The sequence below is a fragment of the Cucumis melo genome, chromosome 3 (genome assembly GCF_025177605.1).
Source record: "Cucumis melo cultivar AY chromosome 3, USDA_Cmelo_AY_1.0, whole genome shotgun sequence".
Taxonomy (NCBI): Eukaryota; Viridiplantae; Streptophyta; class Magnoliopsida; order Cucurbitales; family Cucurbitaceae; genus Cucumis; species Cucumis melo.
In genome coordinates, this window is record NC_066859.1 from 17,373,624 (window position 1) to 17,386,403 (window position 12,780).

The 12,780-nt window shown below is 28.1% G+C and overlaps 1 protein-coding gene across 2 annotated transcripts; it reads right to left on the reverse strand.

Annotated features, from left to right (window-relative positions):
- Positions 1-10,217: 10,217 nt before the first annotated feature.
- LOC103502255 (uncharacterized) lies at positions 10,218-11,394 on the reverse strand. Of its 2 annotated transcripts, none has more exons than XR_007819560.1 (2): positions 11,107-11,394; positions 10,218-10,548 (listed from the first exon to the last, which is right to left on the reverse strand). XR_007819560.1 is itself a non-coding variant. In XM_008466125.2 (2 exons), the coding sequence occupies exons 1-2, from the start codon at positions 11,372-11,374 to the stop codon at positions 10,465-10,467; spliced, it is 348 nt and encodes a 115-aa protein (XP_008464347.2). In that variant the 5' UTR covers positions 11,375-11,394; the 3' UTR covers positions 10,222-10,464. The 2 variants fall into 2 exon arrangements, 1 of the variants encoding a protein (XP_008464347.2); XM_008466125.2 differs by having other exon boundaries at positions 10,222-10,548; positions 11,111-11,394.
- Positions 11,395-12,780: the final 1,386 nt, after the last annotated feature.

Here is a 12,780-nt window from a genome sequence, read left to right on the forward strand (position 1 = left end):
TTAATTCAATTTCGACAACACTAAAAATCCACAACTTTACTTAAACCTCTTAACATACAATTTAATCAAACGTTCAACAAACACCATAAGCCAAAACCTCCAATTAATTAAATATTCATCCAATAAATATTTAATTAATTTCAATTTCTACAAAATCAAAAAATTCTCATTAAATGAATTCAAAATAGCACCCAATAAATTAAATCTTATTAAACAAAACTAAGATAATTAACTCCAAAATTATCTTAGTTTTGGAGGTGTTACAGTGGTGCTTAGAGGATCGTAACTCTTAAGAGGGTAGTTTTAATTTTATACCATATTAGGGCTCTCAAGAATAATTTAATCTGCTCACGTATTATTTATGAATAACTTGGGCTATAGATAGCAAATGAAAGTACAAATGAGAAGAGAAATGGAAAAATAGGAGGTTCACTTTGGATAAATGGCAAATTTATTTTTAAATTGATAAAATAGCAAAATAAAAAAAAATTGAAAAGAAAATTGCAGAAGCAATGTTTTAAATGCCCCTACCTAAGTGACAAACTTGAATCCTAAATATAATTGTCCAATAAACCCCAAATACCCTATAATTAAATAAAACTCCCAACACACAATTAACACCTATCACCATCAAAGCTCTACATAATTTCTTCAATCGTTTCATATTGTAACGCCCCAAAGTAAGTAATTTTAAGTTTAAGTATTCTAAGTTTAATTTTGAAAATTTTGTAATATTTGGGTGTTATTTGGTTCAATGGTTGAATTATTTGATTTATGGAGATTGGAATTTATTAGATATTTTGAAAAATATCTAATTGTTTTAATGTTTGGAATTTATGATTGAGTTGGTTGTGTTAAGTGATTTGGTATTTGGGAGAAATTTGGTTAATTATATATATGATTATATAATTAATTGATTTTGAAGTTGGAATAATGATATTGTGTAAATGATATAATTTTGTAAGGATAAATATTTTATTTGGTTACTTAAAGGTGATTTGATTGGAGAGAGAGAAAGGTTTGAATTAAAAAGAAGATTTGGTGGGTTTTAAATGAAGAGAGAGTGTGTGAAGATTTTTTTGGAGAAGAGAAAAAGGAAAAATAAAAATAAAATAAGTTATTATTATTTTTCTTAAATAGGGCATTGGGATGTGTGGAACTATTCATCTTCTTCTATAAAGAAAACCCTAAAGTTTTCACCTTCAAAACCCTAGTCGCCACTCACCTTGCTGCCGCTGTCGTACTTTTTTTGTCTGTCAGCCGCTCGTTCGAAGTAATCCAAGCTGAGCCATCCGCGTCGAGGGAGTGTGTGTGCCGCATCTCTTCAGTTGTCTGTCGACCGTCGCGCCATTCCTTTAGTCGTCGATCGTTGGCCAAGTCGAACACCCAAGTGCCACTGAGCTTCGTCCATCAGTCATTCGTCAGCAGCCGTTGTTAGCCGACCATTTCTGCAAGTCGCGCATGTGGAGCTGCGAGTCACGTGTCACGCACGCCATCGATCCGTCAGCCGCAAGCCACCTGTGTCTTTGCATCGAACCATCTCTCAGTCGTGCGTGCGTGTGCAAGCCACTTCCCCAGTCGCCGAGTCGATCCTTACCCGAGCCGTCTCTGCATTCGTAAGCCGTTTTCTGCCTCCAACCGAGCTAAGCCCCCTTTGACCAAGCTATTTGAGCCACCTAGCCTATTTTTGGTCCTTTTCACCTATTTTTGGTAAGTTTGATGGGCTTTGGTTAGTTTCCATCAAAGATTAATTTTGGAACTTAAATAATTTCATTTTGGATTAAATTGAATTATTTTCTTAAAGGGCTGGTTAGATCAATTGGAAGTTGAACTGTGGAACTTTTCCAGTAAGGTAAATTAAATTCAACCTCAACTTTGGGTAAGTTGAATCAATTGGATTTCTATCCTTAAGCGACTGTTAATTAACGTATTAATTTTAGTTATTGGGTTCCCTTGTTGAATAGGACTTGACTGTTGGAAAGCTTGACCGTGACAGTTAGGATAATTTCAGTTTTAACTAATCTCTAGGTAAGAGATTCTCTTACTATACCTTCGTATTGAAGTGAGAGCTTGCATGAAATTCTTCCATTATGCTTTGATGTAGTTGGTATTCATAATGTGATCATGTGTATGGTGATTGGTAGTCAGGATTATTCCATGATTATGATGACTGATTAATCCAATTGGGATATGTTTATGATTATAATATTTGAATACGAATGCTATGATTGATACTTATGTCATGTTTATGATGATGTAATGATGTGTTCATGCTATGGATAGGGTATACTTTTATCTTTATCTATAAAGTCGTACCTATATCGATGTCCCTCGGGATCACCACCTTTTTATGACTATGTAATCCGACAGAATCACCAGTCCAGTATGACATAAACATGATTATGAGTGATTCGACCTGATCACTCACAGCCCAAATGTCTTAGTATTTCCCCCGGGTATACTAAAGACCAGTTTGTCCTAGATGTTCCTTTAGGTTCACCGAAGACCAGAGATGTTCCTACGGGATCACAAATCACACGTGTTCGGGAACATGCCAGCTTAGGGGTACCACTTTACAGAATTCTAATAGAAAGTTAAAAGGCACCTAGCAGGACTAGTAGTGGGTCCCTTAATGAGTATATTTTTATACTCACTCTTTCTTGTTTAATTTTTATAGGTAGAGGTAGAAGTAAGGGCAAAGGGAAGCTGGCGATTGACAAGAAGTGATCGCAGCGAGCCATATGAATCATTTTTGCTTCCGCCTTATGTCATTTAATCAGATGCACTTTTTATATTTTTTATATTTTTTATTTTTCCTTTAAAACTAGGTAGGACCCGAGTTAGGATTTTATTTATTTTTAATTTATTTATATATACATTTGTTTAAAAAGAACCATGACTAAAAATAGAACATCCACGACGAAATTCACCGTAAAACCCGCTGCAAACCCACAACCAACGTTGGTCGCCATCAAATGCTACTTGAAAAAGTTCATCGTCGCTTACGTTGAGACTCCGACATCTTCCTCTCAGTCAACTACACTTTTCTCCACTCTTGTTTGCAAGAAAAACTTTCTCCCTCAAAAATTTGTCTCTTGCGTCGGCTACCCCCTCTCTCTCAATCTTCTTCTTTTCTTTTCTCAAATAAAACCTAAAAGAAGAAGATTCAAATAATTTCAAAAATTCCATTGAGGCATAATTACAATTCTAAAATTTAAATTCAAATTGTTATAAAAATATATAATATTTATTATTTAATAAATTATTTATAATATAAAAAAACTGAAAATCTTGTATTTATATTTGGCATTATTTTAGGGGAGGATCTAAAATTTACATTCAAATTGTTATTAAAAATATTTATTGGTATTATTTAATAAATTGTTTAAAGTATAAAAAAATTGAAAATCTTGTTTATATATTTGTCAACCAATAAAATGACAGATTTAGTTAAGATTTACAAAATTTGAATTTTATTTGCAAAATACACTGTCTTCATGCTATTTCTAATATTATGTCTCATTTTTTTAGCTATTCAATACATTGTATTAGAATATATCAATTATCCTATACTCAGGGGAACGATACTATATCTTGATGACCAAATTTTTTATCTTTTTGCTTGTGTCTCAAATCTATTATTTATAACATCATTCATACTCAACATATACCATGTTTGAGAAATCTTAATTCTATTGGTTATTATAAAGTTCGTTTAGTTAAACAACCGTTATTATGATTCAATGACTATTTAGAAAATCGTTCTTATTCTTGGTTTTGTAACAAATTCATCTTAATGTTATGTTTTTTGGATTTGAAAAGCATATGATTATATGAGTAAATAAATATTAATATTTGAATATGTGATCATGATATAGAACCAATAGTTTATCACATTATTTAAAAGTATAAATTACAATATAATTGTGTCAGCTACATATGTTATACATTCTGCCAAAAATTTTGTAGATCTAATATGGAAAGAATAATATCGTCATGTAGCATGCATAAATACATTGTAACTCTATAGAAAATCAACGCAATCAAACTTGGTTGATTTAACCAATAAATCTATGTTGTTAAATTAAGAAAAAAAGAAATAAGCAATAAAAAAATTGAACAAATTAAATATATTCAAATTTATAATTCCCTTATATTTTCCAAACAAATATTTTCAACTAGGTTAATGAAATATATTTATTTACTAACCATAAAAATATTTTTAAAGAGCTCAATGAAATATTTTAAATTAAATCGAATTTATTAATTTTTGTTAATAAATAAATAAATTTGGAGATTATCAAAACAAATTAAAACTAATAAATTCAAATTGTTATTTTTAGCATTTGAATCATCCAATCAAATCGTTATTTGTAGTATCATTTTAAAGATATTGTATAAAATTTGAATTCTAAACAATTATATATTATGTATTATTTATGAAATTATTGTTATATCATTAGAATTTGAGGGATAAATATGTTATAAATGAAGTTTGTTATCTTTAGCATTATTTTAAGGATGATAATCTAACTCAAATTTAAGTTTGGTATCTTTAGCATAATTTTAGAGATTTAAATTAACGATTTAAAATTAAGGTGTAAAATTTGGATTTAAAATTAAAATGTAAAATTTGAATTAAAACTAACGATTTTTATAGGGTGAGATATATATTTCTAAACTCAAAATGTTAATAAATATCAAATATGTATTATGTATTATTTATGTCTATTTTTTATAAATATTTTGAAGAATAAAAAGTACAAAATAGTTGAATTTATCTTTGGCATTATTTTAGGGATACGAGGTAAAGTTTGAATTCAAATTGAGGATTTGAGGGGATGCTATAAAATGTAGAGTCAAATTGTTATTAAAAACATGTAATATGTATTATGTAATAAAGTTTTGATAAATAATATAAAATATAAAAAATTGTGAATTAATTGATTTAAATCCTAATAATTTGGAAATCTCGTTGAAACTAAAGTCATATCTTTAGGGGATGTTGGTGCAATCTTCTGCAATAAGAGAATATTTTTTTATTTACTTAAGATTTACCAAAAGTGAATATGTTTACAAGTACACTGTATTCGTGCTCCGTGGTATTTTGTTTGGTTTGTTTACATATAAAAATACAATGTATGTATACTAGGAATTGTCTTTTGTAAAGGGGTATACTCGGGCAAAAAAATTTCAAAAAAATATCCAGCATGCGATTTTGCTATAAAACAAATTATTTTTAGGATTTTCTATTTCTTTATTTGCTATCCAATATTTTGCTATTTTGACGATTTTATCGTTAAGGTACATGGATTCATGGGCTTTTCATGTGGCTATAACGACTGCGTTCACAACAAAAATTAAGGGAAAACCATGAAAATAGCAAATTTGTGGATAGAAAAAAAAAAATAGCAAACTGTTAAATTATTTTGATTTATGACAAAACTAACTGTTAGAATAACTTTTTCATTTTTTTGGCTTAAATTTACCCCTCCACGGATGACAATTGTCCATATACAAATACAGTGTATTTGTTGAGATCAAAAATCAAATAAAATATCACATATCATGAATACATTGTATTTGTAAATACACTCACTTATGATAATTTTTAACTAAATCAAAAAAATATTATATTGTTCCAACAATCCCTAAAGATATGTCATTAGTTTCAATTTGCTATTTCCATCAAAATTAACCATCAAAATAGCAAAATATTGGATTGCAAATAGAAAAATAGCAAATTACAAAAATATTTTGATTTATGGCAAAACCGCCTTGATATTTTTTTTTTCAATTTTTTTTCTCGAGTATACCCTTTACAAAGGGCAATTCCCTGCATACAAATACAGTTTGTTTGTAGAGGTCAAAAAATTAAACAAAATATCACAGAGTACGAAGACAATATATTTGTAAACACATTCACTTTTGGTAAATTTTAACTAAATCAAAAAATATTATCTTGTCACCATCCCTAAAGATATGACTTTAGTTTCAACATCACCTAATTATTAGGATTTAAATCAATTAATTCACAATTTTTTATATTTCATATTATCTATCAAAATTTTATTAAATAATTTTAATTACAATTTGAATCTACAATTTATATCGTCCCCTAAAATCGTCAATTTGAATTCAAATTTTATCTAATATCCCTAAAATAACACAAAGATAAATTCAACTATTTCGCATTTTTTATTCTTCAAACTATTTGTCAAAAAATAGACATAAATAATACATAATACATATTTGATATTTATTAACTTTTTGAGTTTAGAAATATATATCTCACCCAAAAATAGTTAGTTTTAATCTCAATTTTTAACCTTATTCTTAAATCCAATTTTAACACTTTAATTTTAAATAGTTAGTTTGAATCCCTAAAACTATACTAAACATACTAAACTTAAATTTGAGTTAGATTATCATCCCTAAAATAATGCTAAAATAACAAATTTCATTTACAACATTTTCATCCCCAAATACGTTATTGTTATTTTGAATTAAAATTTTATATATTATCCCTAAAATAATCCAAATATGTCTACAAGATTTTGGGGTTTGTTATATTTTAAACAATTTATTAATAATTTTGGTAATTATTACAATTTCTTAAATGACCTTAAATATGCCTTAATGGCGTTTTTGCAATTAATTAAATCTTCTTCCTTATTGTAGCCACCTAATTTTATCCTACAATTTTTTTATTCTTTAAAATATTATTTGTAGCAATGGTTAAGATATCTTATTCATTTATTTCGTTAAAAAAAAAGTAAAATTTTTATAATAATATAAAAGCTTATAATAATTAAAAAAATATTTTATTAATGAAAGTATCTATCTTTAAAAAAAATTAATTTATCACGTTTATCATTTTAGAAAAGAGAAAATATTTTATTAATATCATATTTGATTTATGAAAAAAGTAAAATAATTCATTTCATACCAAATTCTTGTTACCTTTATCATTTTAGGAAAAAAAAACAAAGTATTTTATTTTATTAATATAATATTTGACTTATCATTTTAGGAAAAAGTAAAATAATATATTTCATACAAAATTCTTTTAATTCATCTTTATCATTTTAGGAAAAAAACAAAGTATTTTATTTTATTAATATCATATTTGACTTATCATTTTAGGAAAAAAGTAAAATAATATATTTCATACAAAATTCTTTTAATTCATCTTTATTATTTTAGGGAAAAAAAAAAAAGCAAAGTATTTTATTTTATACAAAATCTTTCAATATCATATTTTTATTATTTTAGAAAAAAGAAATTAAATAAAATAACTTAATTTAATTTTATACTTATTTTTTCCTAATTTGTGGCACACCCTGAAGTCTATAAATAGGGATCTTTTGTCATTTGAAAGGGGAGAAACAAAAAAGCGTATTAGAAAGAATCTCTACGAGAGAACAATTTTTGTTGCTTAGAGAATCTTTGTAGGAATTATTTTGAAGATACATATTTCTCTACAAAAGGTGGGTTATTACTTCTTTTCGTTTTCTTTTTTTATGCGTTATTTTCATTTTTATCTATTTACTTGTCTTTTTTTCTTACCCTAAATCTAATTCCATAGAGAAAAAAAAAACTTAGTTGGAGGTTGCATTAGGTAGGGATGTATTTCCAAGGATCCGCACCTCATACAACAAGCAATCTCTTTCGGGATTGAGTCTTTATGTTTGATCTTCTTTTTTTAAAAACGTAAAGAGAAAGAAAAATTGCATAAGGAAAATTCGTTTTTTTGTTTTGCTACCTTTTTATCGTTACTCTAAAAAAATCTTTTAACATTTTTCTTCTCTCTAAAAAATATAGAAAAATGAAAAAGTTAAAGCAAAAAGGTCTTATATTATTGTTGTTGTTTGTTTATAAATTTTTTTATTATTATTATTTATTATTATTAATATTGTAAATATTATTTTTATACATATTCTTTTAACCTTCTGTTTGTTTTTTTATTTTATATATATATAACTTTTTTTATTTATTTATTTAGGTTTTCATATTTATGAATTTTTTACTTTTTTGTTATTTTTACTTTTATTATCATTATTATTATTTCATTTCATAATTTTTTTATTTTTTTTATTTACTATCATTCCTATATCCTATTCACTTCAGTTATTTATTTAATTTTTTTTCTACATATTTTTTTTTGATTTAGTTCTTTTTTCATTTTTTTCTCTTATTTTATTTATCGTTGTTATGTATCTTTTCTTTTCCTTTTCTTTTAACTTATTTTTTATTACTATCGTTATATTTAGTATATGCATGCATTAATATAATAAATTATTTGCCTAATTTATTGTGTGGTATATTTGTTATTTTTATTTGATTTTCATTAAAAATTTCTTAAAATTTTGAAAATACTTTTAACCATAATTGTATGCAATTTTGAAATCTTCTTTTTTTTTTTTTTTTAATTTTCTCTTTAAACCATTTAGATTATTTTTTTTTTGCTTTAAAATTAATTCTTTTAAACTCAAAATTAAATATATATTTCATAAGGTTTCCTAATCTACTTTTTTTTATAATAACCCACGCCGATTTCGCTAAAAAAATCATACGATAGAATCTAGAAATTTCTGGGAGTCCGTTATTTCTAGATTCTTAAGGTGAGGGATCAATATTTTGGGAGTCCGAGATTTGATCCCAAGAGAAAATATATTTAATCAATGTTTTAAAAAAAAACATTATTCAAAGACTAGCCTATGATAGAATTTGAGAAATTGTAATAATTTCTCATTCACTTAATGTGAGGAATTTTTCCTCAATATAGTCTAATTAATAGGTGTATCTCACTTATTTTATGGGATCATTGCTCCAAATATTGGAGTGGTGAGCAATGAAATACGATATAGTTCTTTTAAAAAAAATGAATTTTATTCAAGACATTAAATTTGGCCACCGTTTTCTAAAACGGGTGTTACAGGGTGCTAACACCTTTCCCGTATACAAATGACTCCCGAACTCAACTCTATTTTTTTTTCGTAGACCAACTTTTATTTTGTTTAAAATGATTTACTTTATTTCGGTCACCGTACAAAAAGATCGGTGGCGACTTCTCTTTTTTTATTTTTAAAATTAAACTCTTTTTAAGGACGTCGGCCGCTCCGCGTCATCTCGGGTACATGGCGACACTTATGTCTTTTAAATTAAATTAGAGAAAAAAAAAGAAAAATGAAAAATAGAAAGAGGGGCAGCCGCGAGTTGAAAAAACACAATAGAGAGAGTTTTTTCTAGCAAAAAAGAATGATAGAGAAGAGTGTGGTGTGACGATTTCCGACGTTCCAACAGGAAGAGAGACGTTGGTCAATGAAGAGGAAGATGTTAGAGGTTTAGTCTTGGGTTTCAAGGCGGACAGAAGATGACGGTTTTGCGCTGTTTACGGCAGCTTCGACGTTCGTTTCAACAACTTCGACGTTCGTTTCAACAGCTTCGCAATGTGTTTAACGGCTGATTTAATCATAGTTTTGGAGCCGTCAGAGGTTGGGTTAGCCATCAGAGGAAGACATTGGACGGCAGTGGCAACGGGCTTTTTTTAGCAGCATTTGACGGCATCCGACGTTGGTCGTGGGTTTGCGGCGAGTTCTAAGTTTCGACGTTTATTGGAGTCGGGTTTAGTCGACTTTCACGGGTTTAGCCGCAAGCAAAACGAAAATCCCAAAGTCTCTGATCAGAGGAGCCGACAAAAAGAAAATCCAAGTATGAAAACTTTGAAAAGTTTGAAGTAGACGAGCTGGAAGCTCCAATAGTTTCTGCAACTGATGGAAGTTTGACTTTGATGTATTAATCATGTGTTGGGAGTTTGATTTTAATTATAGGGTATTTGTAGTTTCTTGAATAATTGTATTTAGGATTCAATTTTTTCAACTAGGTATGGGCATTAAAGACATTATTCCAGCAATTAGTTTTCCATATTTTCTGATTTTGCTATTTTATCGATAAAAATAAAAATTTACCATTTATCCAAAATAGACTTTCTATTTTGCTATTCTTATTATAAGCGCCGAGATTAATTAGCAAATGATTAACCGAAGCACAACTGAAACTTGATAAGATATGTGTATCTTTAACCTCTTGATCTGTCAAGAACATATTTGTTAAGGAATTCAGTGCACTTTATTTTATTTTATTTTTTGTGTTAAGTTTAATATTTTGTAGAAGGTTAGTAAAGAAGAGGACAAAAATGTATTTTGTTAGGGAAAGATATGAAACTAGTGGAAGGTATAAGAATCTATAAATTAAAATAGAATAAACATGAAATTTTAAACAACTTATATGAGCTCTCTCTCTCTATTTTCACAATGCTTCGATCTAAGAATAATAATTATATTAAGTCAAATACATTTATTCATATGGTAAATATATTTTTTCATTAATTCATGATCAGTGTAAGTAAGTGGCTGTCGACCGGACGTCCATATTAGACCACAAAACACCGCCACCTGGTGATCAGTTCGTTCGACCACCACCGCCGTTGCTAGGGGGCGGTGGCGGCGGCGGATTCCGTCTAGCGAACTCACGTTCTTCCTCCCCCTGTAAAGCCAACAAATCCAAGAAACATCCCCCAAGTTCTTAGCCCTTTTTAATATTACTGTTAGTTTAAAAAACAATAAATTTGTACCCAACTTATATATATTTTGTTTTATTTACTATTTCATCCCTAATTTACATAATTTAGTTAGTATTATTGTATTTTAAAAGTCGTAATAATTTAGTGTCTCAATTTTAGTATCTAATATTTGTTCAATTTCTTTCATAAGTTGTAACAAGTGGAGAAAATTTTTTTAACAAAGAATTATTTGTAGATTATTTTTATTGATACTTAGAGTTTATATACTTTATAAATGCAGTTTTGTTTAAAATCAATTTAACGATTCATATTAAAAAGTTTCATCAAAGTTTTATTGATTGTGACTAGTTCAAACGAAAAATTATTACAAATGTAAGGAACTTTTGGCTTTGTACCAAGAGACTACTTAACATAAAACCCAAACTTTATGTACCAAAAATATAATTTTCCCTTCCAAGTAAAAGATTGTCATTCTTCGAGAAATTTTTAGCTTAGCCATTCAAAAGAGAGAAAGCATATACCTACCGGATCTTCAATCGGTGGGTCAACCGTTGTCGGCGGTGGTTGTGAGTCAACGGGGTAAGAATCTTCCGATGACGACAGAATCGGACGATGAACTCGGAAACCTAGAAACCTATAAAAGGCCATGGTAATTTGGAAGACCAAGTTGAAGATGGACAAAAAGAAAGGACAGTGATCATGAACAACAACATCATTCAGCTCCTTGGTGTTTTCATTTGAATTCTCTATTTCTTCTATATTTTTCAAAAGCTTAGAACCTCTCTTCATTTCTAATAAGGAGTTTTGAAATAATATGTGTCTATATAGCTGTAGCATTTCTATGATGGTCCTTTTTATATGAGTTTAGAAATTAATTAATTAATGAAAATCTGAGGTTTTGAATGAAATAATTACAAGTCTTACCCAATATATCATTTTCATATATACCAAAAACCAACTTGTTTATTACAAGGGGGAAATTATCTGTTTGACTTGGACTTACACATGCTTTTGAATCATTCTCTTCAACCCTACCACAGTCACATACGTCTCTCACTATTTATATTGAATTTTTAAGGGTTCATTTTTTATTTTTATTTGGTAATTACTTAGTTAAATTAAAACTTTGTTATAATATTTTATGTTATAAAGTTTTTTTAATAATGGGAGTAGGGAGATTTCACCTAACCACGAACCTCTCGTCTTTAGTTGAAGTTAAAAGTTTTTTTTTTTTTTTTTTGCTTTGGACAATTTTTGTTATAGTTTCAATATGGTCGAATTTATTCTAAAAAAAACTTATAAAATGTTAAGTGATTATGTTTTGGATTTAGTTTTTATGACTTCTATTTAAAGATCAAATGATGCGTGTAGTGATGTAGCTAGTTAATCATCTAAGATATAATTGATCAAAAAAATATAGGTTCTTTACTTAGGACTATCTAAAGGTGCTTTCAAAGTTGAGGCTAGACGGAGAGTAGAATTTGGTTCATTATACAATTTAGTCTAATTTTGAAGTAAGCATATGTAGGCACAATAGGTAGCGCATTTATATCTAAAGTTAGATATATACACAAATCTTCACATTACTCTGTGATCTTTTTATCTTCACTTATTTCAATCAACAACTTCCTTGATAAATATATATAATATAATGGGGAGTAAGCCAAATACAATTATATATAGGATTCAACAAGTAATATCTGAAAGTATTCCAACATGTCGGTTTCAATACATAGACTAATATGACTAAAAAAGAGTTTCAAAAAACCTTTGACAAATATGTAACAAGTGGTAACCCTTAATGTTGAGGAGTTTCTTGTTGAAATAAATAAAAATACGAGCATAAAATAATGCTAAGATGTGCATGGCATGTGGAGATTTAAAATTCTACTTCCTATTCAGTGCTAACTATTTAAACCATTTTGTAGATTTCAGATGTATGTCTCACTAGCTAGCTTTATGTATTTCTATGGCATATATTATTGTTGATATGGAGTTTCCTTGAGATGCATGTCTCATTGGCTTTAGTTAAAGTGTGAAATTGTTGAGATTATATATGTTTATCTATCGTAGAAAAACTCATATGTACATTATTAGTATAGTACTGATTTAGTAGGTGACTGACATATCGAGGATCTAACAACCTTAAAGACTATAACATGTGGATAATCATAATTACATTATTAATACAACAA

What these genes read in the sequence shown, in the direction of transcription:
- LOC103502255 (XM_008466125.2), bottom strand. Translation starts at nt 11,374, where the DNA reads ATGAAGAGAGGTTCTAAGCTTTTGAAAAATATAGAAGAAATAGAGAAT. An exon ending in ACCCACCGATTGAAGATCCG is followed by an intron (nt 10,549 to 11,110) that starts GTAGGTATATGC and finishes TTGGCTTTACAG; the next exon opens with GGGGAGGAAGAACGTGAGTT.